Consider the following 26,885-nt stretch of genomic DNA (forward strand, 5'->3'; position numbering starts at 1 on the left):
AAAACTATGTCGGAAGTTGTTCAGTTAGTACACAACCAGGCAACTAAATAATCCGGTAAATCTCTCGTGTACATGTAATTACCACTATGGCGTATGTATCAAGAATTTCTCAGATGGTAAGTCCGGCTCATTTATATATATCGTATCTGACTTAGCTGGTAAAAGAAATATTGCAAACGGGATAATGTGAGTAGGTACTGAATCAAATCAGATTTTTAGTTCGGTATCATAAAGCAATGAAATGACAAAATAACACGTCTGATACGCAATGTACTAAAAAATTCACTGTTTTCAAAATCGAACAAGTAATCCATGATTGTTATTATATGATATTCTTCTATTTTTCCAACCTAGAAAAAAAATTCATTATTTATCGCGGATATTTACCCATTGACACATTGTCCTAAGACGTATTTAGTGCAAAAAAAACTTCCATAGTAATGTTATTTTCTTTATAATAAACAATAGCGATGTAGCCTTACAAAAAGAAAACTAACTGAAAACTTTCTACCAAGTTTAAAAGCTATCACGTTAGACTGAACAGTATTCTTAACCCCAAAACAAAATTTTGTGTCGCATTTGAAATTTTCTCAAACATTCAAGATAGTTCAATATACATTACTTTATTTTTCAATTGTAGTTAGAAGTCATTTTTTGACTAATTAAATAAAAATACATTTCAACTTGAGTGATATTATATAACATTGATCTAGAAATAATTTATTTGATTAATGAAATCTGTTTTAAGAAATTTCCAATGGTAAGCTAGACTATTGTAGAAAATAGTTACTTATATTAACTATTCAGAAAAAATGTAGCCTATCTTTTCATGATCATCTCCGCAAAAAGTGTCAGAAGGTTGTGTCTAATTTTTACTAAATGGTGAACAGAATAAAAATCATATATCTCTTTGTAAGCCAGTAGAGTAGTTGGTAAAAAACTACCTTTCCATACATAAAAATTTAAGATGAACTATTCACGATGACTTTGGAGAATTCACTAAACATATTTCTGTGGAACACACCACACCACAACTGAACAAAATTTTTTACTTAAATGTTTCAAAAACTTTTTTCCGCATTGCAACTTCATCAATAGCCGTTCTGTTTAAAGTGCATAAAATTTAAAAAATGAAAAATTAATAAATAAACCCGTACGTAACATGCTTATATTGCGATGGTTTGTGAATTTCAAGATTCGTTCGTTTTGGCATTCTCCGAACGTTATAGATCAATGATTTGAATTTAATGATTAGGGCAATATAGATAGAAATAAAATAGGAAACGGTAAGAAATTCCTTTGTATGAAACCACAATTTACAAAAATTTGTAACTTGAACTTGAGAAACTTACCTACTCTAGCTTTTTTTTCCTTTTTAGAAATGTTCATAGTAATCGGAATAAAATCATCCATGACAAATATTTACTTCCATTGAAATTATAAAATGGAAAACAAGAAACGCTGAAATTATCTTTAAGGCAATGCTCATCATGTCTGAGCTAATGGATCATATATCGAAACCCCCTATGTTTGAAACGGATTCATAGCAGCTGACATGCAACATGAGATCTCGGATGGTGTTCCAATCGTCAATAGAAGTATTTAATCCACTCTACACAGTTGCACGAAAAACTAATGCTCATGCCATTTACTAGTCATTTAAGAAATAAAACCTTAAGCATGACTTCAATTTGATGCATATAATAACAGGAAAAACAACATTGGTGAACCTGTAATTTGCTTTATGCAGAGATAGATTTCTCTGATTTTTTTCGGAGCAGTTATTCTTATTACCGATTCGAAAGAACAACCAGCACGAAGAAATGCCTACCTACCATGTAGCTCCGTGAATACAGTGTAATTCAATAGTTATTATTTCTTAGGGGCGTATATTTATCAATCAGTCAGAAAAAATCTACAAACGGACCCTAAAATTTAGCTCGATATAATTCTATATCATTTACTAACATTAAGGGATTATTTTAATCTGATAAAGAGCATGTGCAATAAGAATGCGGTTTTGCACGTTTTTATGCAAATATTTCTCGTTTTGTATTCGCAAAATATGCCAAAAACAGTTTAGCGAATTTTATTTTACATAACACAAAACCACAACCAAAGAACAAACACAAATTCCAAATCCCAACCACAACGAATCAGCTTATACACAGGGTGTACCGTAAGTCCTTATTCGTCCTTTATCTCATCAACCATTCGTCATAGAGGTATGGTTTTAATTCGTTGAAAAATGTTCAAAATGATTCAGGAATCACTCTGTACCAATTTTGAGAGTAAAAATACAATTGGTCATAAATTAAAAAAAATCCAAATTTTTATACAGTCGTCCTGTCTTCTAACTTCCAATTAAAAAGGTGTTGCCCTGTCTCTAAGGCCAACAAAAAAAATTTCCATGTATCTAAGGGCTATATTTGTTGGGATATCTGAATTCAAAACAGGATAAAAATTGGGAAAGAACAGCATAAACCGTATGTGCTCAGCCCATGACCCTCTAGCTAAATGTGGCCCTCGGGGTCATATGATGTGGCCCGTGACCTCAAACCCTAATTTTTTTAATGAAAAATAAATTAAGCAGCACAGTTCCAGATCACTTGGGTGACCCGAAGCACAGTTCCAGATCACTTGGGTGACCCGAAGCACAGTTCTAGATCACTTGGAGGACCCGAAGCACAGTTCTAGATCACTTGGAGGACCCGAAGCACAGTTCTAGATCACTTGGGAGCACAGTTTCAGGTCACTTTAATGGCCCCTCAGCACATTAAGAGATGACTTAAGTGACCCACGGTGCAGTTCCGCATCACTTAAGTGACCCGCCGCACAGTTCCGGAGCATTTAAGCGGTCCGCGACGCAGTTCCATATCACTTGAGTTACATGCGGCCCACAGAACATTTCCAGATCAATTTTCTAGATTCCAAGATAGGTTCATATTCCTTAGATTCCATAGATTTATTTCTAGATCCAAGTTATGAAGAGAGACTTCGATACTGGAAGACCAGTGTCGTTTCGTAAAGGACAATTCCAGGGTGTGGTGTGTCGCAGGGAATTTTTCTCCATTAGGGTTGTCAATAAATGAATAGCTTACCTCCGGGGGCGCGTGAATTCTAGCACAATTGACACGTTTAAAAAGAAATGCGATAAACATATTGGGGGTAAATCGAGAAGCTATCCATACTTATTTTTAAAAATCAAACCAACCATAAATATTTTTTATGGGCAGTGTATTATATTTTATCATGTATATATAGTTTTTAGTTTTTATAATTGCACTTTTAATTGTGTTGCTGTATTTTAGAAATATACGTCACCCACATTTGTTATTGGAATATTTTCTTTTTCAGCCACCTCGTTGGGCATTTTGCCTGTTGTGGCCTTGTATTTGTATTTATTTGTATAATTAAGTTATCCACGGCACATTCACAGATCACTTAAGTGACCCGCACCACATTCACATATCACTTAAGTGGTCCGCGACACAGACCACGGTTTTTTTTTTCGTGATATATGCTTTTTATTGCGTTGCTGTATTTTTATTATATTTGGCATCCATATTTTTTATGGGCATCTTTTTTTCAGCCACTTCGTTGCAATTTGCCTGTTGTGGCCTTTGTGCTTATATTTGTATCTATTCTGAAAACTTTCATCAATTCTGGAATTATTGCTGTTATTTATTCAGAATTTTCATTGGTGCTCGAATTATCTGCAAATTATTTTTCTTATTTCATTAGTTCTGAGATAATTTCTTTCATTAGGTCCTAATTTTAATTGGTTTTAGAAATATTTCTTTCATCAATTCAAAATTTTCTTCAGTTCGAAATTTTCATTAATTCTTTTGTTAATTTACATCGTGTCTATATTTTTTATACGTATATGTTTCGGCATTCTCGTATATTTTGTGATAATGTATGAGTTTTTGTATGCCGATTCTTCACTCCCACAGAATATATAAAAATCTGGCTAAAAACCCACGCTGTAATTTTCACACCGGGCTTCGCATTCGTTAAGAGCAGATTTGGGCTATTGATTATTCGTTGAAAATGTATAGCACGTGGAAGTGGGAATATGAAGGAAAGGAACAAATTATACAAATACAAATACAAGGCCACAACAGGCAAAATGCCCGACGAGGTGGCTGAGAAAAAGATGCCCATAACCAATGGATGTCATATATTAGTAAAATACAGCACCCCAATTAAAAATGCAATCACAAAATTATAACAATAATAAATATAACAAAATATAAACAATATATACATATACATGATAAAGTATTATACAATGCCCATAAAATGTATTTATGGTTGTCTTATTCTGAGTATGGATGACTTCTCGATATACCCCAACATGTTTATCGTATTTCTTTTTAAATGTGTCATTTGATGACCACGTTAAAAAACGTGTCACAAAATAACATATATATAAATCAATTTCGTATACAAGTAATTTCTTTAAACTTCTAAGGTTCACTCCCATAAAAACGTATTGATTTTTTTTTACAAAAACGGATGTAAATTGGGGCTGTTAACATATTTATAATAGAAAAAATACATCAACATAGCAATTTATTGATTTTTTAATTAGCTCAAATAGTTAATTATTGATTAAATATACAGTTTGTTTTGATTTTTATGTTATCTGTAAACAGATGAAACTTGCTCACAAGGTTGAATATTTTTTAACCTTGAATTTTTTTCTTATCTCCTTCAATTTGGTGAGGTAAATCTTTGAACACGTAAAATTTCAGCATATCTCAATAAATTACATCGACAAGGAATCAACTGTTTCTAGATAAAAAAAAGTATTGCACTTTATATAGGTGTATTTTGTATTGAAAGCACACTAAAAGATGTACTTTCTAAAATACCAAAAAAAATTGTTATAGTGTGTTTTTTTTTTCTCGACCATGTATTTGCCATGTATATTCAAATATACTCGGGACCACAGAGGGTTGAATAACAGAAAGCTGCCTGTTAAGCTGCCCGGGGAAACTGTTTCCCCTTGACCATAGTAAACCTTGAAATAGTTTCAATACTATTGAACTCGTTGAACTAGTTGATGTTTTTGGAGTGCAAGAGATTAGAAATACATAACCTCACAACTGAATGGTGTTTCAGCTCTTTGTCTGTGACCTTGACAGAGATTTTATAAGTAAGGCACGTTTTAGTGACAAAATTGTGCGCTTGTTTTTGCCGTTTTCTTCTCAACATTACAAGTTTAGTAAACTGTATTAGTAATTATAATCTACGCAATCACTCGATAAACCATTCCAAGTGCTCAAATCATACCAAGCATTGCGAATAAAGGAAACAGTTATTTTCCGGATATTATGTTGAGGTGAACTCGGAAAGAAAAGTAATCACGTCTCCGCCGGGACTCGAACCCAGTCCCTCTTTCATACCGGGCAAGCATGCTACCATCTAGGGAGCCATTTCCTGAAGTTAAGAGAGGCTACTAATGCCTATACTTCAGCGCCTTACGCCACGGCGTGAAATAAGGAAGGCAGGGTCATGTCTCCAGTGGTGTAAATGGTAGCATGCTTGCCCGGTCTGCAAGAGGGCCTGGGTTTGAGTCCCGGCGGAGACGTGATGACTTTTCTTTCCGAGTTCATCTCAGCATAATATACCGGAAAATAACTGTTTCCTTGATATCTCAGGCTGAGAAAAAAGCCATCTATCTTATTGCAAATAAAGTTATAAAAACTGTATTTATCACAAATAGTGTACATAGTGTACCTTGCAACAGCATAAAACTTGGAATTTTCCTAGTTTACATTGGAACACTCAACTTACATTAATTTTTAATATACTTCTTTTGTTTCTAAATACAATTTACGTTTTAAATTTTAGTCCTATATTTCTCTGCTACAAAAACATCAGCTAACCCCCCCCCCCCCCCCAATTTCTTCTCTTCCATCCACCTTTGGTTACGTGCTGGTCAAATTTGTTGGCAAAAATGTAAAGTTTACAGTGCAGGATGCGTTCAACAAAAAATTTTATCAAATGACTCCTTAGGAGGAGAGGTGAGAAAATATTTTATTGTTCATCAGTGCCAAATACAACAAATGTTGGCATCACGGTAGTTGTGATACACACTCTAATATAACTCCTAGCATCAGAGGAATTGACAGAACTAAAGATTTAAAAACATTTAACTTTTCTCTCCACAAGTAAAATGCAGAATAATATTATATGCATTTCATCTAAATAAATACGTTCCTACCTCCATTATTGATAATTTTTGTTGCACATACTTGGAAAGAGGTGAGTGGCAGAGGCGCTGACATGAAGAAAACATTGGGAGAAAATTGTTGGTCGTTCCGTATATACGGGACTTCGCGCTTACGCAGATGAGGGAGGGTGCACTGCATTTTTTTCAGAAATTATTGGAGGGGCTCAGCCCCCTTACAAAATTTATTGGGGTGAGGGACTCAAATGGCCTCATTCCCTAGGTTCCGGCATCTATGGTAAGTTATACTGCATTTGGAAAAAATCATGCTTATTTTGAACTGATAAAGCTGTCTGTGTGTATGATTGCCAATATTTTATTATCTCGAAACAAAGTAGGTACGGAGTTAGCAAAATCACTGCGTGTTATTTTCTAATTGCTTTTTTCTTTTTTTTTTTTGCAATCAAAAAACTGGGTCTATATTAATGAAATAATCTTCACCCCCATGCATAAATGGACGAGGGTCAGTTGCACTGCTCACAAAACCTGGCAATCAAATCCGAGGGTCAATTGCACTGGGCTCCTATCTTATCAGATAGTTAGTTGCACGGGAGGGGTATAGATAAGATTCATTGAACCTAATTTTATCCCATTATCTCATCTATAGTATCTGATGTTGAAACTAGTATGTTCTAGTCATAGCTTTCTCGCGTAGTCGTTTTTCTCAAGTGTCCTGTGTGTTAGGCTTTACCTTCGTGTGAAAAATGAAATTTATGTACAGTGAACAAAGGATATAAATAAGTAGTGTACGAAAATTGTCAATTTTATAAAGAGCATAAAACTCAAGACAGCTGCAGGTGGAGATGCGTTAAACGCACTTGAATGCAAAGATATATTTGGAGGAAAATTCAACGGTAATTTTGAAATTGGATTTACACCACAATCACGAGCCTAAGAAGAATTCAAATAAGCAAATCATCTCCAGCAGTGCGGAACGAAATCTCTGTTAGCGATTTCAGTGAGCGACCCCAGAAGTTAAGAGGAAAGAAATCAGTTGTAAGCTCTCGTGTTATGCAGAAAAAGTAAACGTGAAAGACATGCAATATGTGAGAAAAAATATAAGTAGAAACAAGCTTTAGTGCACCCCCCCCCCCTCATTCCAATATCTATGCATTTTTATAGAAGTTATCAAACAATTCTACGTGCATTTTTATGCATTAAAAAACAGTGAAGAAGATAATAAACAAGAAATTTGAAAAGCGGATGGAAAACAAAAAGATACTAATATTTGAAAGCTATTTCATATTGTGGATACAATAGCAACTAAAAGAAATTATGTTAAACGATAAGGAAATTGAATATCAAATAAATAAGACGAGGTAATCTCGTCCCAACATAAGACATGAATGAATGAACGCCAGAACTTTGCCACTGGACTTATCCCGTTGCCGAGATCTCTTCCAGCCCAGCTTCGTGGCAGAGTCTGGAACACTTTATTTAGTGTCAAAAAAAAAACAACATACAAACTTTTTTACAACATATTTTCCTCGGACAATTGGGTACTGTCGCGATTAACAAATTTTGTGGTGATTACAGACGAAATGGGATTAGGAGTTGGAGAAGTTTCGGGGTTTAGTTAAGATGAATGTACACATATTAGGATGGAGGTATGTTTTAAAAGCAATTGAGCGCCCCCCCCCCCATGCCATCTCACCTGTTATCTTACACTTGCCATATTATATACACAGGATACAAAAAGAAAAAGAAATGAGAATCTTATTGTGAAATAATATATATATAAATATATATATATATATCCATCGGAGCGAGTCATCTCGCTTAACACCTTATTGGTGAGCAAATGGGTTTGATAACTTGCGACTAGAAGCCAGCATCAGTTTTATTGGGTTGAGTTCACTCACTCCGGTGGATTTAATGAAAATATACAAAATAGAAGTATTGTGTGGGGGAATATATACAATTAGGGAGCACCCGTGGCATCTCGCTTAGCACCTTATTCGGTGAGCAACATGAATTCGACAATATGAGTACGCACGTGTGTTGTGGACATGAAATGCATGGACAACTTGAATGGAGGAAAGAGAAATACACACATATACACACATTTATATACATATATATAACTGCCAGGTCGAGTCGTCTCGCCCTAAACCTATTTTGGTGAGCAATGTGGGCTTGATTTAAATGGAGGTTTGTCTGGAGAGAGCCTTAGCTAAGGATCAGCTTCGGTCTTGGTGTTTTGGTTGACTCGATCTGGCTGGTTATATTTATATTTAAAAAAAAAAAGAATATATATATATATATATATATATATATATAATATAAACTACATGTGTGATGGTTATTATGAAACCTTATGGCATATGAAGGACACTTGTGGTTATCACATTTACATCATTGTAACGGGAATGTCATAAAAATTCTTGTTCGGGTCCCGTTAGTACATGCTATATCATGTATTAGTAGTGGCAATCATGTGGATATGATTTTTGTTGTTGTTTTTATCCATTTCTGTTTTTTCTCCCACTTATTTTTGTAATATTTAAAACATTATTTTATAAATCTGGTGGACAGATTTCTTGTTTTTCGTTGGCGTGTATATATCTGACAAGGCTTGTAATCCTTGCTGCTGTGTTTTTGTTTTTGATTATTTGAGTGAACCATTGTTTTCTATTGTTTTCGGAATATTTGTACATGTGTAGATGTTTTGTAAATTTGCACTCTGTTGCATAGTGAACAGGAGTACCCACCATACCGCCGGCACATTTGTCTGTTCGGCGACGTTTCCGTTCGTGTAGATATATAGGGAATGGGCCGTGTCCTGTTATGAAGATAGTCACCTCCCTATTCCAGTTTAGTGTGTTGTATGTGACTCGAGGGACAATTTCGTGCACTTTCCTAGCTGTTGTTCCTTGGTCCCAAATTTGCTGCCATTTCTGGAGGGTTGCTTGTTTAAGTTGTCGCTTCAGGAGCGTTAGTGGGAAAGGGTTATCAAGTTTATTGTCACAGTTGATTGCAGCTTTGGCTAGAGAGTCTGCTCTCTCGTTTCCAAGATTACCTACATGGGCCTTGGTCCAACCTAGGAAAATGTTTTGGTTATTTAATAGACGCCGCCTCAATACACGTACTATTGTGTTTCTATTTGTTGGATCTAGAAGTGCTTGAAGGGAGGAGCGGCTATCAGTTATTATTAAAACTCGCTCTTCTGCTCCCGTTGCGTATTGTGCAGCTGCTTCTATCGCTAACAATTCTGCTTGGAAGTTACTATTGTTTTTATCTAGCGCTGCTTGCCACGTTTGCTTTTCTGTATTGTTTGTGTATACACAATAGGCTGCTCCGACGCCTTCATCGGTTTTGGAGCCATCTGTGTATATGTGGATGTTTGCTAGTTTTATATCGTGGCCGTCAATCGAAATTTGATTGGGGATAGCTGAGCAGGAGGGGTGGTGGTGCCAGCCATGCTCCCGTGCTTCAAAGTTATTGGGGTCAAAGTCTAGAAGTTCTGGTTGAATGTTTTTCCTAAACCTAACTGCGTTTGTGTAGACTGCTTCCATTTGGAGCTTTAGGTGTAGTGGGCAGTTGCCTGTGATCACTTGGAGTCCGAGCGTAGCTGTTGTGTCATAGGCTCCGGTTATTGTTAAAAGAAATTTCCTCTGTGCACTATCTAAAGCCTGTTGTGTTTTTTTGGTTGGATGCCTATACCAAGCTGAGGCGCCATGGGCCAAGAATCTCTCGACCACCGTCTTGTAGATAGTGTTCCTAATGCTTGGTGAGATGCCCCAGGATTTTCCTGCTATTTTAGTTAGTTTAAAATGGAAGCGAGTCGCTTTTAGTTTGCGTTCATTGATGTGTGATTACCAGCCGAGGTCTTTTTGGATGGTTACGCCTAAATATTTGAGATTGTTTACGCATTTAATATTTTTACCATTAATTTTGATCCTAGGGGGATATTTATTTTTTGTGAAACAGAGAAATTGTGTTTTTTCTGTTGAGATTTTGAGGTTATGTTCATTAAGCCAATTCGAAAAATCGTTAAGAATTTTAGTTGCCTTTGTCGCTAGCTGTGATACATTTACTGACCCTATCACAAAGGCAAAGTCATCAGCAAAGGCTTGGATATGGGCATCTTCCGGGAGGGGGATTTTTAGGGCTTGATTGGCCACAAGATTCCATAAAGCTGGTCCGCTACACGAACCCTGTGGACAGCCAATATCCTGTTTTCTAACCGCCAGGCCTTCCGGTGTTGTGATTAAGACATGTCTATTTGCTAGGAGGTCCGAAAACACTGATTTAATATTGTTAGGGAGGGGAGCTTTGGACAGTTCTTGGTTTATTGAGGAATAGGTCAGGTTGTTAAAAGCTCCTTTAATATCGATACTTATAAAGGCGACGTCCAGTTCTTTGCTCTTGAATTCGTTAATTTTAGTGAGTATTAGGTTGAGGGCATCATCTATAGAATTACCTGACCTAAAGCCGAATTGAAGGTTAGAGTTATAGTTTTGAGATTCCAGGTGAAAGTTGAGTCTTTGAGTCAAAAGTTTTTCAAGACTTTTCACCTCCTACGGGCAAAAGGGTTATTGGACGATACGAGTCGATTACATCTGGTTTTTTATCTGGTTTTTGAAAGAGTATTACTTGCCCTATCTTAAAGATGTTGGGGAATGTTTTTAGTTCGAGGCATTTGTTGAACAGCGTGAGGAAAAGAGTTGGGTATTGTTTGTGTACATGCTTGATTATCGGGCCGTCAATACTATCAGGACCGGGGGCTTTGTTTGTCGGGATCAGTTTTATAATCCTATCCACTTCGGCCGGACTGAATGGAGGGTTATTGTAGTTCGACGATGTCATAGTGTTCGTGCTCTGTGCGGAGGACGTGTTAGGTGGTGTGGGAAAGAGTTTTTCCAGAATTATATTAGCAAAATCTCTTTGGGTTCCTTGTGCATCTTCTCCAAGAAGTTTGAAAAGCTGGGAGGGGATGGTGCTTTTGTATTTAACTGTTTTATATTGTTTACCATAAGGATTAGAAGCTTTATTACAGAAGTCTCTGAAGGTTTCTCTTTTTGATTTGCGAATTAGTTTATAAAATTTTGCTCTTTCACGTTTAAATATTATATAAAGTCTGGGTTTTTCATCTGGGGAGGCTTTTTGTGTTCTAAGCTGTAGAGCTTTGAGTTTATTTTGTGCGGCATTTACTTGGGGGGTCCACCAGGAGGTTTTGATATTAAGTTTGGATGTTTTCTTTTTGAGAGATTTATGGCAAGCTTGGAAAATTAAGTTTTCCAACGCTTCCGTTTTGGCGTTGAGAACCTCCGAGGTGTGGCAATTATTAATTAAAGTTATAAATTTGGGGATGTCCCTGAGATGCTTGTTAAGTTTAGAGAGACCGAATTTACTTTTGAATCTTGTGAGTGAGATAGCGTTGGCAGAGATGTTTAGTTCTATCAGAATGTATTTATGAAGGCTGGCTGAGAAGTCTGTTGTTATATTTCTATTTAGACATTGCACTATTTCTGTGTTTGTTGTGAGAGTTAGGTCGGGCCAGCCTTTTTTGTCGCCATGGACATATGACGGTGGGTCTGAGTTTGAGTGATGGAGAAAAAGATCATGTCCGCCAATGAATTGCTCTATCCCTTTGCCTCTGCCGTTAAGCCTCGGATAGTTCCATAGCGGATTTTGCCCGTTTAGATCAGACCCGATCAGTGCTTGTTCCGGTTTGATTGCATCGAGGATAATTGCAATTTCAGCGAGTGTTTCTTTCAGGTCACCATGGGGAGGGGCGTAGGCTGAAATCAGAGTAAGAGGCTTGTTGTCGAAAGAAAGTTTAACGGCGACGGTGTGGTTAAGGGTCTCTATTAAAATTGGTTTTATGTTTTGGTTAGGACAGATTATCGCGGCTTTATTTTCTTTTGCGAGCCAGACCGACCATGATTTTGGGATATTGGGTATTCTTTTATTGTAGATGTAGGGCTCCTGGATGAGGAATATGTCGATTTGGTATTTATTTGAGATTATTGGAAGTTTATCCATGGCCGCTTTCGTGTGGTCGCAATTAAGTTGGATTAGTTTAATGCTAGATTTATTAATTAATTGTGTAGGAAAGAGGTGGGACATGACATCTGTCATTCTATTTGAGCTCATTTTTAAATTTCGGATTTAGTTTTGTAGTAGCTATGTGTACTGAGGGAATTTTTTATTTAAAATATTAAGAGAATTATTTGTAGTTTATTTTCTTCCTCAGCCGTTCGGTTAAAGCCCTGTAGCAATGACATGTCGGGGATGATGCTTTGTGTCCTGTCCGGTATTTTGTGTAGTGGTCGTCATTGCTCATTAAACAGTTGATGCACCTGACACGATCCACCGTGCATGTGTAAGTATTGTGCTTACCGGAACAGGTGGCACAATACGGTGTTTCTGACTGGCACTGGCCTGTGGTGTGTTTGTGGGATTGGCACCTTGTGCAGCGTCGTACTTGAAGGTACTCGCGCACTCGGTAACTTTCCCAGTGTATGAAAAGTGATTTTGCCAGCAGAATGCGTTCTAGTACCCTACCAGGGACTGCCACTACAATGTGTGTTGTGTCTGGTTTGACCGAGATTCTAGAATCTATGTTGATCTGCCCGGGTGCCTGCGCGATTGTAGATATGGCGTCAATAACTAGTTGGTCAGTTGTATTACTCGGAACGCCATATATGATGAGTTTTGGTTGTGTTGTCATGGGGGTCTTCGCCTGCCATTCTGAGTTGTGTTGTGTCAGCTTCTTTAGTAGTTGCTCGAGCCGGTGCTTGTCTTCCTCAGTGGGTAGGTCTATAGCTATACCACTCCTGATCGGTCTTACTTTTTGAATGTTGATGCTGTGTGCCGGTAGATCGACTTTAGCTCTCAGGAATGCCTTGAGCTTGGCCTGCTCGTTGTGTATGTGCTCATCGTCTATCGGGCTTTTGAATTGTATCAGGAGGGTGTATACCTGTCTGTTGAGACGGAGAAGTTGAGCATATGATTGAGGTAGAGAAGGGGGGTCAGTGCAACAGTTAACAGTGTTGGAAGAATAGGTTGAAGCAGTAGCATGTTGAGCAGAGGTTGAAGTGATAGGATGTTGAGCAGAGGTTGAAGCGGTAGGACTTTGAGCAGAGGTTGAAGAGGTAGGGTGGTTAGCTGAAGTTGAGGGCGCTTTGATTGCAGGTTGTGAAAGTTTAGTGGTTTTAGATGAGAGTTTGTTGCGAGGTTTTAACAGGGTGTGCCGGGTTTTGATAGGGGGAAGGGTGTAAAGCACAGGATGTGGGATATTAAGAGGTTGTCCAAGGCGGCGGTAGGAAGGTTCAGTGGAGGTGCTAGAGGAGGATTTTGGAATTATAGAGGGTGCATGGGGAGGGAGGTCTAGAGAAGGACGAGTGTTGGAGGTGGTACGAGCATAGGATTTTGGAATAATAGATGATCTGGGAGGAGGATCGAGAGAAGAATGAGAGGAGGCGAAGGAGGATGGGTTGGGAGTGGAGGTAACAGGGAGAGAAGGAAGTGTTGAGGAGGAAGGAAGTGGAGTGTTGGTGGATGTGGATGTAGTGGAGAGAGGCTGGGATTGAGAAACAGCTAGAGGAGATGTTTGGGTTTCAGATGAAAGTGTGGGAATAGGATTTTGAATATCGTTAAAGATTGATGTGAAGGAGGGTAGGGTTTGGGTAGAGGCGAAGGCATGGAGAAAAGAGTCTGTCTGGATGTCCTTGTCCATTGTATTCCTCGCTTGTGTTGTTGTGGTCAGCTCGAGCTTGATGATCCTGGACTCTAGGCTGTCTAACAGTTTGTGAACCTCAATAGAAATATTGGTCAGGCGACTTTCTTTCGAGTTATTTTTCCCAGAGCAGATCTCCCTAATTTCATCTATCAACTCTTTGGGTGTTTTGTCGGATTCATTCATTGTTGTGCCGAGCGTGTCGGGGAAGGTGGTGTCGTTTCCCGTTGTAGAGACATCATCCAAGGAATTGGCCGTCGGGCTGTCTTGGTCGTCAAGTGATAGTCTCAGAGAAAGACATGTCAGTTTTGTGTGTTACTAAATACGACCTCGCACTAAATACGAACTATGGAAAATTTAATTAAATCTAAGAACAGTGTGTGGCTCGGCACGTGCATGTGAAAATATCAAAGAATGCTATTTCGAGAAATATTGTATAAAACTATCTAAAATCTAAGAGAATAAAAAAACAAAAAACAAACAAAAAAAAAGCACGTGCACTAAATATATATATATATATATTACATGAAGTACTACGGACTGGCTATTCAACTACGAGAGCGGACAGAAAAACTCGAAAAGAAAAAAAAATTACAGCGAAGTACAAAATACTAGCTACCTATCCAATGGAGGGATGTCTGAACAAAGAAAAAAATGGCGCTAGGGGGAAAATACACAAAAACGTGGCTACGTTAAACGACGAGAAATGTACAAAAATACACGTGGCATGAGGATTAAAAAAATAAATAAAATCTGATCAAACGATGAGACCCCTATCGAAATGGCGCGTGTAAAACGTTAAGAAAAAGTTAAATATATATTATATATATATATATTGTTTTGTGAGGCAGAATTTTTAAAGTTATTGCATGAACAATGTTATATCAGGTGGGGAACAAAGTTCTTGCCAGAAATGATAAGTAGCACCAGATGAGCTGCAGTAGTTTTGTTTAGAGTCTAATTTGCGTAATCGTGAATGTTTTGGAAACATTAAAGTGTGTTCTAGTAGCAAACAAAATTTTTCCGAGAACGATATCACTCTCCGCTATCCATACAAAGGTTTTTTAACAGCTGGCTGATGCAAAGATATATTTTGGAAAGAGAGAAAATTCAACTGCCTCCGCAGGGGCAGTTGAATTTTCCGGAGAGTGACATCATCCTCGGATAAGTCGCCATCTGGTAGCATTGTCAGCAACTGCGAGCTTTGGCCTGAGTTAGGTCCGACCCAAGGTTTCTAGAATATGTAACGGGTCCGACCGTTCATGTACAGTCCCGTCCGCACAATTCCATAATGTACCCAGGTTTTACGATGGGATACGCTCATTGGCGAAAATCACAATTACGTCATTAAAGATCGAGGGAAATTCTAACTCCGAATCTATCTCGTGACGTAGTAGCCGAACATTACAGATTCGGAGCTACGACTGTTACGTTTAGCAACTTATCGCCAACCACCAGGATTCATTAACGATATCGCTTTTATTTCGTCATGACTGATCGCGCGATAATATCACAAGGATCTAAAATTTTATAGTAATATAATATAACATAATTATCATAATAATAATGATAAATAATATAATACCACAACGCAAAAAAAAAAAAACGTTTCCGACTACTTTATTAGTAAATACCCAGTTCGGTCTGCAGGGTAGAGGAGCGAAACCGTTTACGGGGAGCTTCGCTCCTCCGGCCGTTAAAGGGGGCTCCTGCCAGGACTGAAAATATCAACTCTGTTCTCACCACAACCGGAAATATGGCAAAACTGATTTAAAACAGGATGTTCCAAAAACCGACCGCGGGTAACACTATTTTAAAAAGAAATTAGAGTGGGTTTTTGATGAAATTAAACCTACAACATTCATTGTTCAAATCTCATACTCTAACCATTGCACCGACTGGCACATGTTGATTGCGCCTAAAATTAAGTACAGTATATCTATCATTAAACGTCACCAGGAAATATATTGGCGCCAACCAACAGTCGCCAGAAAAACGCGCGCCAATCACTATGTCGCGCATGCGCATTACATCGCGGCCCGTAGTTCCGAAGTCACGATAGATTGTAACGATTTAGTGACGTAATAGTGATCTTAGCCAATGACAGTATCCCATGTTGAAAAAATCCTATGTAGTATGGAATTACGCGTCCCGTTCAGTGCACACGAGCTCCAAGGAAAATCGCGATATCCGTTGCCTCTGTAGTCTAGTGGTCTAGGGCGTTCATCCGGTATGGTTGGGTTCGATTCCCCGCACAGGAGCAGTTAAAATTTCTCTCTTTCCAAAATATATCTTCGCATCAGCAGCTGTTAAAAGCCTTTATAAGCAAAATTTTGTTTGCAACATTTAGGTGTAATACGGGATGTGTAAAATGCCTGTTGAAAAATCTAAAATTCGTCACATAATTTGGTTCCACTGAAAATCAAACTTGGTGCTTTCAAGGCTGCAACCACGATAAATTTGGTTTTAGGAGAGTCCACTGTGTAAGTGCCAGCAGAGTAGGGCACTGTTTCTACTGTGGACATTCCCTTCGGCAATCCAACTGGAAATTGCCCGATGTGAGGGCAAAAATAGAAGGTCATATTGTCTGTCTGGTGGGATCACAGTGGAATAATCTTCTATGACTTTCTTCCGAAAAGATATTTCTTGCTATTTTTTCTGTGTGTGTATCCTTTTTTTTCAAACAATAAATTTCTGGCAAGGACTTTGTTCCCCACCTAATATTTCGATTTATTAGGAGAGGAGTTATATATTACATTCAAGGCTTCACTATAATCAGTCTTTGAAAATGACATCGAACGAAGGTAATCACTTAACCTTTTATATTCTGACAGTACTTCAAAGTACCAGGTCAGATAATTTGTTTTGAACTAATTTACTGTATCAAAAACATTGGGTTTTTTTTGTCTTTAATTAGAACTAAAATGACCTACCAAATAATTTACATGATAACTATTTATTATTATCATTGCATTTATACTTTTATTTTATTTTATTATAATTTTCTTCTTATTCTACTTTTCATAATGACGGATATAAAGGGTTAAAATTTGTTGATAATCCCACGGAAGCCTTATTATAAGAAACAACGTTCACAAAATAAAAATTTAACTGATTCAATGTAGAGACTGGGTGAATTCTGATTGGCAGTGTAGATCTTAGTATCTTTACATCTATGAAATCATTGACATAATTTTACTGTTTTTCCGACGAGTATTACATTTAGAGAAATCATAGCATTTACTTAATTAATTGCATTAGTTGAGAAGTTTTTAGAACTAAAAATTGACATTTTTAGTTCTAATAATCGACATTTACATTTAAAAGGTTACGGAATTTTAGAAAATGAACTTAGCACTAGCAACATAATGAATCGGATGCACTAGGTATCAGATAGAAATTTCATCGCTTTTATAGATTCTATAATTTTATTATTCTTTAGACAAATATGATCTAGACATATGATTCACCCTCCAGCCAAATAATGTCTGATTCCATTGCATGTAAGATTGAAAACCGAATTCACTCAATACATCATGATTATTGGAAATGGAAGTTTCATTCTTGCGTAGCATATCAATATTCAAGTCAACAATCAAAAATATACTTGGATAGCTAAGACTGTTTGATATGAGGCGTAACTCATCCATAAATTCATCGTAAGTAATCATATTAAATGTGATACATTTATGTAAAAAAAATAAATTCTGCAGTAGCCATTTGAAAACGATTAGTTTGAGAAAACCTAAACTTTTATGCGTGTGTGTGATGAATATTAATATAAATTTCAGTTATATAAAGACTACCATCAGAATGGCAATCATTGAAACATAATTATGTAATCTGAGATGCTAGAAAACGATACTTCTTACAAATGCAAATTTCACTTAGAATGAAGTTGGTCTATTGATTTCAAATAAGGCGTTATAATGGATAGAAGTTGCGTTAAGTTATCTATCATGCTTCAGATATTTAAATGCACAATATTTATAAAAATATTACAAGTTTGGAAATCAAAAACCAAGAAATCGCAAAATGGTTCCAGGGTACACGGTCTGGCATATTCTATTTCTTGATCAACCAGGAATTTTGTTTAAATCGCCAATATGGCTGATTTTCTGAACCTTGGAGCTCTCTGACTTTCTGAAAAATTATTCTGTATTTCTGCCCGGCAAAATTTGTATTTTAAAAAATTAACGTTATTTTAGTACCACATATATAGTATTTACATGCTACTTGTATTAATATTTTTGTAAGAAATCGAATTGTTGATAAAAACTATTTCATGATGTGAATCAATAAATACTTTTATTTATTTTCCAATTAGTATGTATATTACATACATTAAAAAAATTGTAGCAGAAAAATGGTGACCAATTTTGATGAACTAGAGTTCATGGGCAATATGAGTGAATGAATTCTTAGTTGGATGTCCAAAAGGAAACAAAAAAAAAGACATGTTTGTTTCAATGACCTTTCTGTCAATTTTTTCCATTTCCAACAACCAGCGAAGCGAAACAAGCAACAAAAAAGTAGTTGCCGTATCGTCGTTTAATTGTTCTTTGGTTGACATTAGATTCTCTTTTCTTTGTGAGTCAGACTTTTTATCTTTCGGACGCGAATTCAGCACATCGTCAAGATGTTTACCCCCGATGAGTAAGTATTATGGTACATACAAGCAATCGAAGTCGGTTTCTCTGAGAGTTAGTTTCACTCGAACTGTTTGCTAATTATGATACCATGTTATTTTATACGTGTGCCAGTTAAGATATCGCGTGTTTTTCATGTTAATAACCTATAAAGTTTAAATGGGACACATTGCACATGTAAAATGAGTGATAATCACTCAATCTACTTATTGATTTTATTTATGCGATTGGTATAGCAGCTATTTGACATCGCATTAATGGAACGCTCGGGGTTTAATTCAGTAAACTGTCCTCAATATTGTTGAATATACAGTATTATTAAAAAAAATTGAGGTAGGCTGTATCATAGACACGGCCGCGAATTTTACCATGAATACGTTTTTCGTGCCTTGAATCACGTGGTAAATACTGGCATAATGAAATTATGTCTATCATCGGCTTTGTCTTTGGAATAGCTAACAAACGATACCAACGGCGTCTAGTTTCATTGTGAACTGCTCGAGATATAGCTGAAAATAATTTACAACGAATCGGGGCAGAGGGCCTGGTGCCGAGACGAGAAGAAATATTAAAACCAGAGTGATATTGTTTGATTTGTCTTTGCAATGTGCATCTGACGATATAATTGCTTTTAACTAGCCTTGCGTGCTTTTTGAGATACATCGTAAAACAATTTGTTACGAATCAGGGCAGCTAGTCTGGTGCCCAGACGGGAACAGATGTTGAAACCGGAGTGATATCATTGAACGCACCTTTGCAATTTGCATCTGGCGATACCATTGCTTTTGACTTGCGTTGGGTACTTCCTGATATATGAGCGTTAAAGTATTTCATCGCGCAACTTTTTCCGAATGCTCCCCGTATTTTTAGGTAATTTAAAAGACGTATTCACGTCAAAAAATTTAGTCAATCGACTACTGTGTTTTTGGTTTTGAGCTCTCGGCTAGAGAGCTCTTCCTAGGCCCGGGATATTCACAATTTTTTTGAATGTGCATTTTTCACCCTTCTTAGATCAGCCCATATTTCTAAGTTCATTCACGGCAACTTATACTCTTTTAATTATGCTTCGTTTTTTAATGTACTAACATCTGAAAAATGTTATTGAATTTCAAGATTTGTGGATGACGTGCTTACTTTAGTTCACCTTGTCACTCTAGGAGACTAGCCATTCCCCCAGCAAAAAATATTATATTGCCAGAATGTATGTCATGTTTATTGATCTTTATATCAACTAAGCCAGGAGCTTGGGTAATAAGAAAGATTCCTTAGAAAGTACGATAGCTGTGGACAGCCATTAAAAATCCTTGGGAAAACGAGTGGAGATGAACCATTCTTACATATTTAAGGATGCGATACTTTTTGAAAAAAAGATCTGATAGGAAAGGGGTTGGAGTCTGGATTTAGGTGAAATCATGGCTGAAGGCTATAGAGTGTAACTTACAGAGAAGTGATATCGAAACTACACGGATTGATCTTGAAAACAAAAAGCATCATAAGCTTATTGTAGGAGCTATATCCCACCGAATAAGGATCCAAACTACATCTCCAAGCTTCATGAATAAATTTTGTACATGTGTAAACATAAGAGGGTAGTAATATTAGGGGATTATTAGGACATTAACTTGGTCGAGGAGATGCAGAGAAGAGCCACGCGTGCTCTTGATGGCACATGGGGCTTAAGCTATGAAGAGAAACTTGATTTTTTTGGAAATGGAGAGCACAGATGTTGGGGGGATATGACTGAAGTGATTAAATTTTTCGATGGGTGGATAAAACGGACGTGAGTTATTAATACACCATCAATCGATTGCTTCGACAAGGTAGTTTTTCTCTAATAGGGTTGTGAAGAAATGGAATAGCTTATCTCCGGAGGTCGGGAATTCTAACAAAATTGACACTTTTTAAAAGAAATACGATAAGCATATTGGGATAAATCGAGAAGCTATCCATACTTGGATGATTTTATGGGTGTTATATTTATATTTTATCATAATTATTGGTTTTTTATTGCTCTTATTGGGTTGCTGTATTTTTAATATAGTTTAGATATATATTCGACATCCATATTTTTTATCGTTTTTCGTTGGGTATTTTGTCTGTTGCGGCATCTGTATTTGTATAACTAACTTCTTCTTTCTTTTTTTTTTTCATTTTCGTCTAATGGGTACTGAGAGAGAGAAAAAGGCTTTTATTTGTATGAATAAAATACATACAATGGCATAACAGAAAAAAAAAAACCCAACACATAAAGTACACACAAACTGAATACAAGGATATGATCTCCCAAGGGACCTTTATCCGTCCAGGGAAGATCCATGAAAACAACACCAAAACGTTTTCTCGTGGCAACACATCGTTTTATATACACACGGTATGTGTGTACACGTGCACACACATGCACTGTTTGCTACTTATTGCTATTGTAACGTTTGAAATTCGCCAGCTTGGTTGGCACTAAGTGTATATAAATATTGTCTTGTGTTGTACAGTATTATAAAAATTGACTGGTGTATGTGTTCGAGAAATTATGTCGTCTTAAATTTTGTTCGTGCTCAATGAGATCGTGATGTTGTCCTGAAATCTTAGTTTAATAAAATAAGTTCTTTCGTTGTCAACAGGCCCCGCTATATCATCATTTTATGTATATGTGTTACATCACAGAAATTATCTGTTCATTTTTTTGCAATTCTGTGAAATACTTATGTATTAGTTAAGGGGAATTGATGAATATCGATATGTCACCTCTGAGAAGGTTGTCATGTATTTCAGTAAATTCTAAAATCAATCTTCCAGCAGCCTTAGTTATTTTAGCACCATTTCATTTTGAATTATTCCATTGTAGTCAATTTATATCTACTGAAGTCCGATAGATGTGATTCATTTCACTCACATCAATAAAAATTGTATTCCTTATTAAGGCTACTAGTATATGATCGCACTTTCCGACTTTCATAACAGATGTATAGAAAAGTCCCTTTATTTTGGAATAACTCGCGAACCGTTGATCGTAGAAGCTTACTTCCAATTGGAAAAAGTATCTAAATAGCATGTTGACCTCAAATACATCGTTCAATATTAAACAAGGGGTTTATATACTCTTATTAAAATAAAAAACATTAACTTTTTATTTAGTTATCCTGTTCTAAAAAACCCAATCGCAGACACAAACACACAAAGTTGCCCTGTCTCTCCTGAGCACAACAAAGAAAAATTTTACGTTCTTAAGTGAAATATTCGTTGAGATATTTAAATTCGAAAAATTGATAAAAATGAGAGGGAAAAACCGCATATGAAGCGTAGATGAATAGTTATTTGAAATCAATAATAAATTATTGATATTGAAAACCGGTGTATGCGAAACATTTATTATTAAACCAATTTAGTTTTGATTCAGTTTTTGTAAAAAAAAATATGAGAAAAATGGAATTTATATATCATTTTAAGACAAATAAATAGTTACCTAGATGAATTTAAAATCTAGGATACTGAATCTAGGATACAAAATGCTGAGATCAGCAAGTATTCAAAGATTGCTGTGTAAATTTATAATGGTGGCTTCTATTCATTCTGATACTTCGTTTGTGCGTTCTATAGTATTCACAAACATCATTTTTTCTTATATATAAGAGTCGATACATTTAAGCTAACAAGTACAAAAGGATACCACAATTGATTCATATTAGTGGGTGATGCACATATACATCTGACAAATCCATTATTTGTTATGAGAATTTTATATTTCCTGCATTATAAAAAGATTTGGGTAGAGCATCCTGTTTTATGATAGGAATTCATATAACTGAGTCAATTACGTGACGTGCATATAATAGATGTTTTTCTCTATTTTTTTTCCTATCCTGGATATTATAGTTGCATCATAATAGTTTCCAGATTCTTCTTCTGATTATTCTTTTAATCCTAAGGATTAACATTTATTACTGGTAGAGAGAGAGATACAAGCTCTTACAGAATTTTGTACGTAATAGAGCATCATAACATTTTTATGCTTCATATTGTATATATCTATTGTTTGTTCCATAAGTTTGTATGCTTCAAAATACAGGTACACACTTCAACACATTTTATGTGCGTGAATCTTGAAATGAAGTTGTAGCTTGCATTGAAAAAAAATTGCAGTTGCAAAATACAGTTGTATTTTGTGCTTTCAAGGGTATGAAGACGGTGTTCGAACAAGAGAGAGAGAGCTACAACTCATATAGTAGATCTATCGGCAAAAATGAAGCAGCAAAACCTGATCATGGTTATTTGTCGTATAATTGTCCATTCGGTGACAAACAACTCTACCATAAATTCAGAAAAATCACTTTTTCTTAGAAATGACTCAAAATCTAAGAATAAAAAGGAAGTATTTATAAAAATTGAAATTTTCAGAATTTTTTTGGGATAACGACACAGTAAAGATTCTTACTCTAATGCCAAAGCTACGAATCCAAGTAACGAGAGTTTTCCAAGAAAATTGAATCAAGTATTTTCGCTCTGATGATTGGTAATAAATGTTTCTGGGAAAGCAAATCTAAGGCTTCCATAATTTTTGCTGTAGATTCTTATCGGCAAGAGAAGTACTCTGAACTTTATTTTTAGTGAAAGGAAAGAAAGTCATATTAGAGTTGATTTAATATATGGTCCAACCTATGAGTGATAGGAGTGTATCGTCTTATGCAGTTGCGCATTTTCCCAGCACTTTGCTCATTCACTGACCCGAGTACATCTAAGATCAAATTTTCTTTAAAAACTCACTTAATGAGAATAAAGATTTTTTTTTTCTGTTCAATTTCCGAGACAAACCGAACATTCGAGAATTTTCCCATAATAATCATCGAATAGCAATTCATAAATGAATGACAACCATATTTTTATGGATAATGTATCATCCCTTTAGTTACTTTATTTTTCTGAATTATTTTAACTATGGTTTGCTGTATTTATGCTTTGATAACCATATTTTTATGAATTTTTTTCCAATGTATTTCTTTGTTATATACAGCACTGCATTATTTTTGCAGTCACCTTGTTGAACAATTTGCTTGTTGTGGATTCAGATTTTGTACAGTATTTGTATAAAATTTTGACTTACGTTTAACACGTTTCTCTGGGAAAAAATATTTGTTAAATTATAAGGAATATGCAATTTGTTGAGAACTTGAAAATAAAGTTCTGGAAAAAAATATCTTACGTCTCTCTTTATTATTTTCCTTCGTTAATTTTCTCATTTGAATATATAGAAGGAATGGAAATTTTAATGCATGGTGCTTGTGTAAATCTCAATGATCAGTTGTGCATTTTTCAACTGATGATTAATGATATGAATGGCTGCACAATAGGAACCTGTCTCATTAAATTGTGAAGCTATTGAAGGTGACTGAGAAGTCAAAAACATATTTTTTAATTATTATCTTTAAATAAATGTTCATTAGTTAGCTCTGTAAAATGAAATAAATTTTCATTCCAGATGAACGCCTCACTCTTCATAATCATCTGTCTTCTAGCAAGCACAATAAATGCCAATAAGAAAGGTGACAATGCAGTAAACGATGAATCTTCAACTTCAAAGGAGACAAAAGATCTTGAAAAAGAAGAAACATCTTGGCAAAGGCCAGCCGTAAATTATGGAGGATGGAATAGCAACAACAAAGGTAAGATTAAAGACAGAATAAAACAGAAAAAGAAAAGTAATCATTTTTATTTCCAAACAATATTTGAAGATTTATATTCCATGGCTCTGAATCTTGAACTATAACCTTTTGCTTTGCTATGTGTCAATTCGGTACGCCTCCTTCTTTCGCTTTTAAACGTCACCAGAAAATTGTACATGATGTAAAAGAAGAGTAGGAATTTCTCAAACCTTGAGATATTAGAGTTAGTCGACGTGAAATCTGACATAAAACACTTTGTTATTTTTTTATCACATCCAACTTTTGACCTCGTGTAGCAGCAAGCGTAGATATCAAATTCTTATTTTACTGATGCAGCCAAACAGCGCAAGACACCAACTACATGACTATAACCTTCTAGAATACATAATTTACTTCGGAGATGCTAGAATATATTACCCATAGAGTTTAGACACACTTTCATAACTTTCACAGAAAACATTCATGTCCTACAGCTCTATCAACCTTTGTGAAGATTATACTATAATAAGATTGAAATTTAAGACATTTTATTCCGAATTCATTTCTAAGCTATCAGCATGCTCGTAAAATCGCTGAATACATTTAAAGTATTTTCTATAGATTATGCTGTAGTGTGAAAAGAAGAAAGAATGGTAACTTCATTGTGTTTTTGTAACAGGTACGAATATCATTATCGACCGGCCTAAAAATTATTATGGCTTTGTAAGTTTATAATTTCATGCAATAGAATTTTCATCATACATTACCATAAATTCGGGTCTCCTTATTGACTACAAAGAAAACGACTTCAACTCCGAATTCCGATGATGCATAACGACACCATTTTAAGGCCTAAACATAATTTGTCATGTTGAATGCAAATTTGATTCTTTTTCCATTCAACTAATCCTCCATTGATGAAACATTTTTTTCTTGTCTTCACTAACATCAAAGTCAATACCTAGAACATGACTATCCACAACGTCAGACATGACATCTATTATGGATGCATGAAATCTGATTTTATTTTGACCTGAAATAAACTGTGACGGACAAACTCTTCTCGAAACCAAAATAACTAGAATTTTCATTGTAAAAACAGAAAGGCAGTATCAGGCTTTTTCAGTCATTTTTTTGCTAACATATAGCTATTTTTCTGACGTATAGTTTGAAATCTCATGCTATCATCAATCAAACTTGATATACACCTATTTTATTTTTGGAAAACAAATCTCTGTGCCACTTTTTGAATAAGTCTATCTTCTCTCTTATATTAATGAACACTCGTGTATGTATAGACGGATACCTCAACGCTGACATTTCTCATGTATTTCGAGTTAACATCATTTGTTTTATCAATGATTCTCCAAAATTTTACATGTACGCATTTCCATATCATCAAAATTAAAATTTATATAAAATTTGTTTTAGGTTCACCTGGTCAAGGTTACGGCAGTAATTTTATTTCTGGTTCGTCTGGTCAAGGTTATGGCAGTAATCTTATACCCAGTACTTTCAGTGGCTATGGTGGACAAGGAAGCTTTGGTAATGGTTATCAAGGCTGGAATAGTAATTATGGAAATAATAAAGGCTGGAGCAATTACCAAAATATTAACCGGCCGATATATTCAGGATCAAACTACGGTGGAAATTATCCAAACTACGCCAACCAATGGCAGCGAACTAAAGGATGGAATCCAGGCTATGGATCTGGAGGTTCTAATAATGACTACTATGGGAATCAATGGCCAATGGATAGAAATATTGGACTATCCAAAGGACAGTCTGGTGGATATGGGGGGAGTTATGGAAGCGGGATGTACGGTAACCAACACCCAGTTGCTGCTTATTGGAGTGCTAGTCAAGGGAATCAAAAAGGTTATCCAACTGGAAGCAGAATGTGGGCTGATAACAGGAATTTCGGAAGTTACCCTGTGCAAGGTTTTGGAGACTATGAGAGACGTTTCAGCAACTACTACCAAACAAGATTACCAGGAAATTACAAAGGCTCATCTGTTCTAGGAAGAGGTGGCTACGATTCCTACTGGCCAGCAACCAGATCATATAGCTTTAATGACGGTTACCAAAGGGGTGGATGGAAATAATTCTGAAATAATTTGTTGATCCCCACAAATACTTCCTATTACGTATAATCAAAAAAATACACACGATGTTGAAATAAATGATTTTCGTTGATGAAAGAGTTACATCCGAAAAGTATCCGAAAGCCTTCAAGCAATATACTATAATTATGTAAAGGTTAAATATCTTCTCATCTTTTGACTCTGAGAATCCATTAGCTTTTTCTGTATAAGTGCATTTCATAGTAAAAAACACATATATAATATGTGAAACTTAAATAGCATCTAAAAGGGAAAATCGAAACAACAATACCAATTTTTTTTAACTTATATAAATTAACTGAGTGATTCCAATGCCAAAAAAATTTATTTCCCGATAATTATGAATTATTTGATCACATATTCAATCAATTTAAATCGATAGCAAATAAGCTGCAGATTTTCTTTGTGCAATTTTAAAGGTTGATTCTTAGAATGATTTAAGGCAGAAAATTTGAAAGCGCAATTGTATACGTGTATGCAAAATACAAATGACTTTTCTTTTGTAATTCATAATGTTGAACCTAAAAAGAAGAAAAATATAAAAAAAAAAAACAA

General features: G+C 35.8%; 1 protein-coding gene across 2 annotated transcripts; it reads left to right on the plus strand.

Annotated features, from left to right (window-relative positions):
* LOC149085080 (uncharacterized) lies at positions 1 to 26,885 on the plus strand. Of its 2 annotated transcripts, none has more exons than XM_089232865.1 (3): positions 1 to 116; positions 24,045 to 24,228; positions 25,639 to 26,885. In XM_089232865.1, the coding sequence occupies exons 1-3, from the start codon at positions 87 to 89 to the stop codon at positions 26,310 to 26,312; spliced, it is 888 nt and encodes a 295-aa protein (XP_089088991.1). In that variant the 5' UTR covers positions 1 to 86; the 3' UTR covers positions 26,313 to 26,885. The 2 variants fall into 2 exon arrangements, with proteins under 2 accessions (XP_089088991.1, XP_089088992.1); XM_089232866.1 differs by lacking the exon at positions 1 to 116 and adding an exon at positions 18,498 to 18,581.

Source organism: Pholcus phalangioides, unplaced genomic scaffold (genome assembly GCF_987345545.1).
Source record: "Pholcus phalangioides strain wild (caught in Gottingen) unplaced genomic scaffold, Ppha-v1.0 ptg000007l_1, whole genome shotgun sequence".
Classification (NCBI taxonomy): domain Eukaryota; kingdom Metazoa; phylum Arthropoda; class Arachnida; order Araneae; family Pholcidae; genus Pholcus; species Pholcus phalangioides.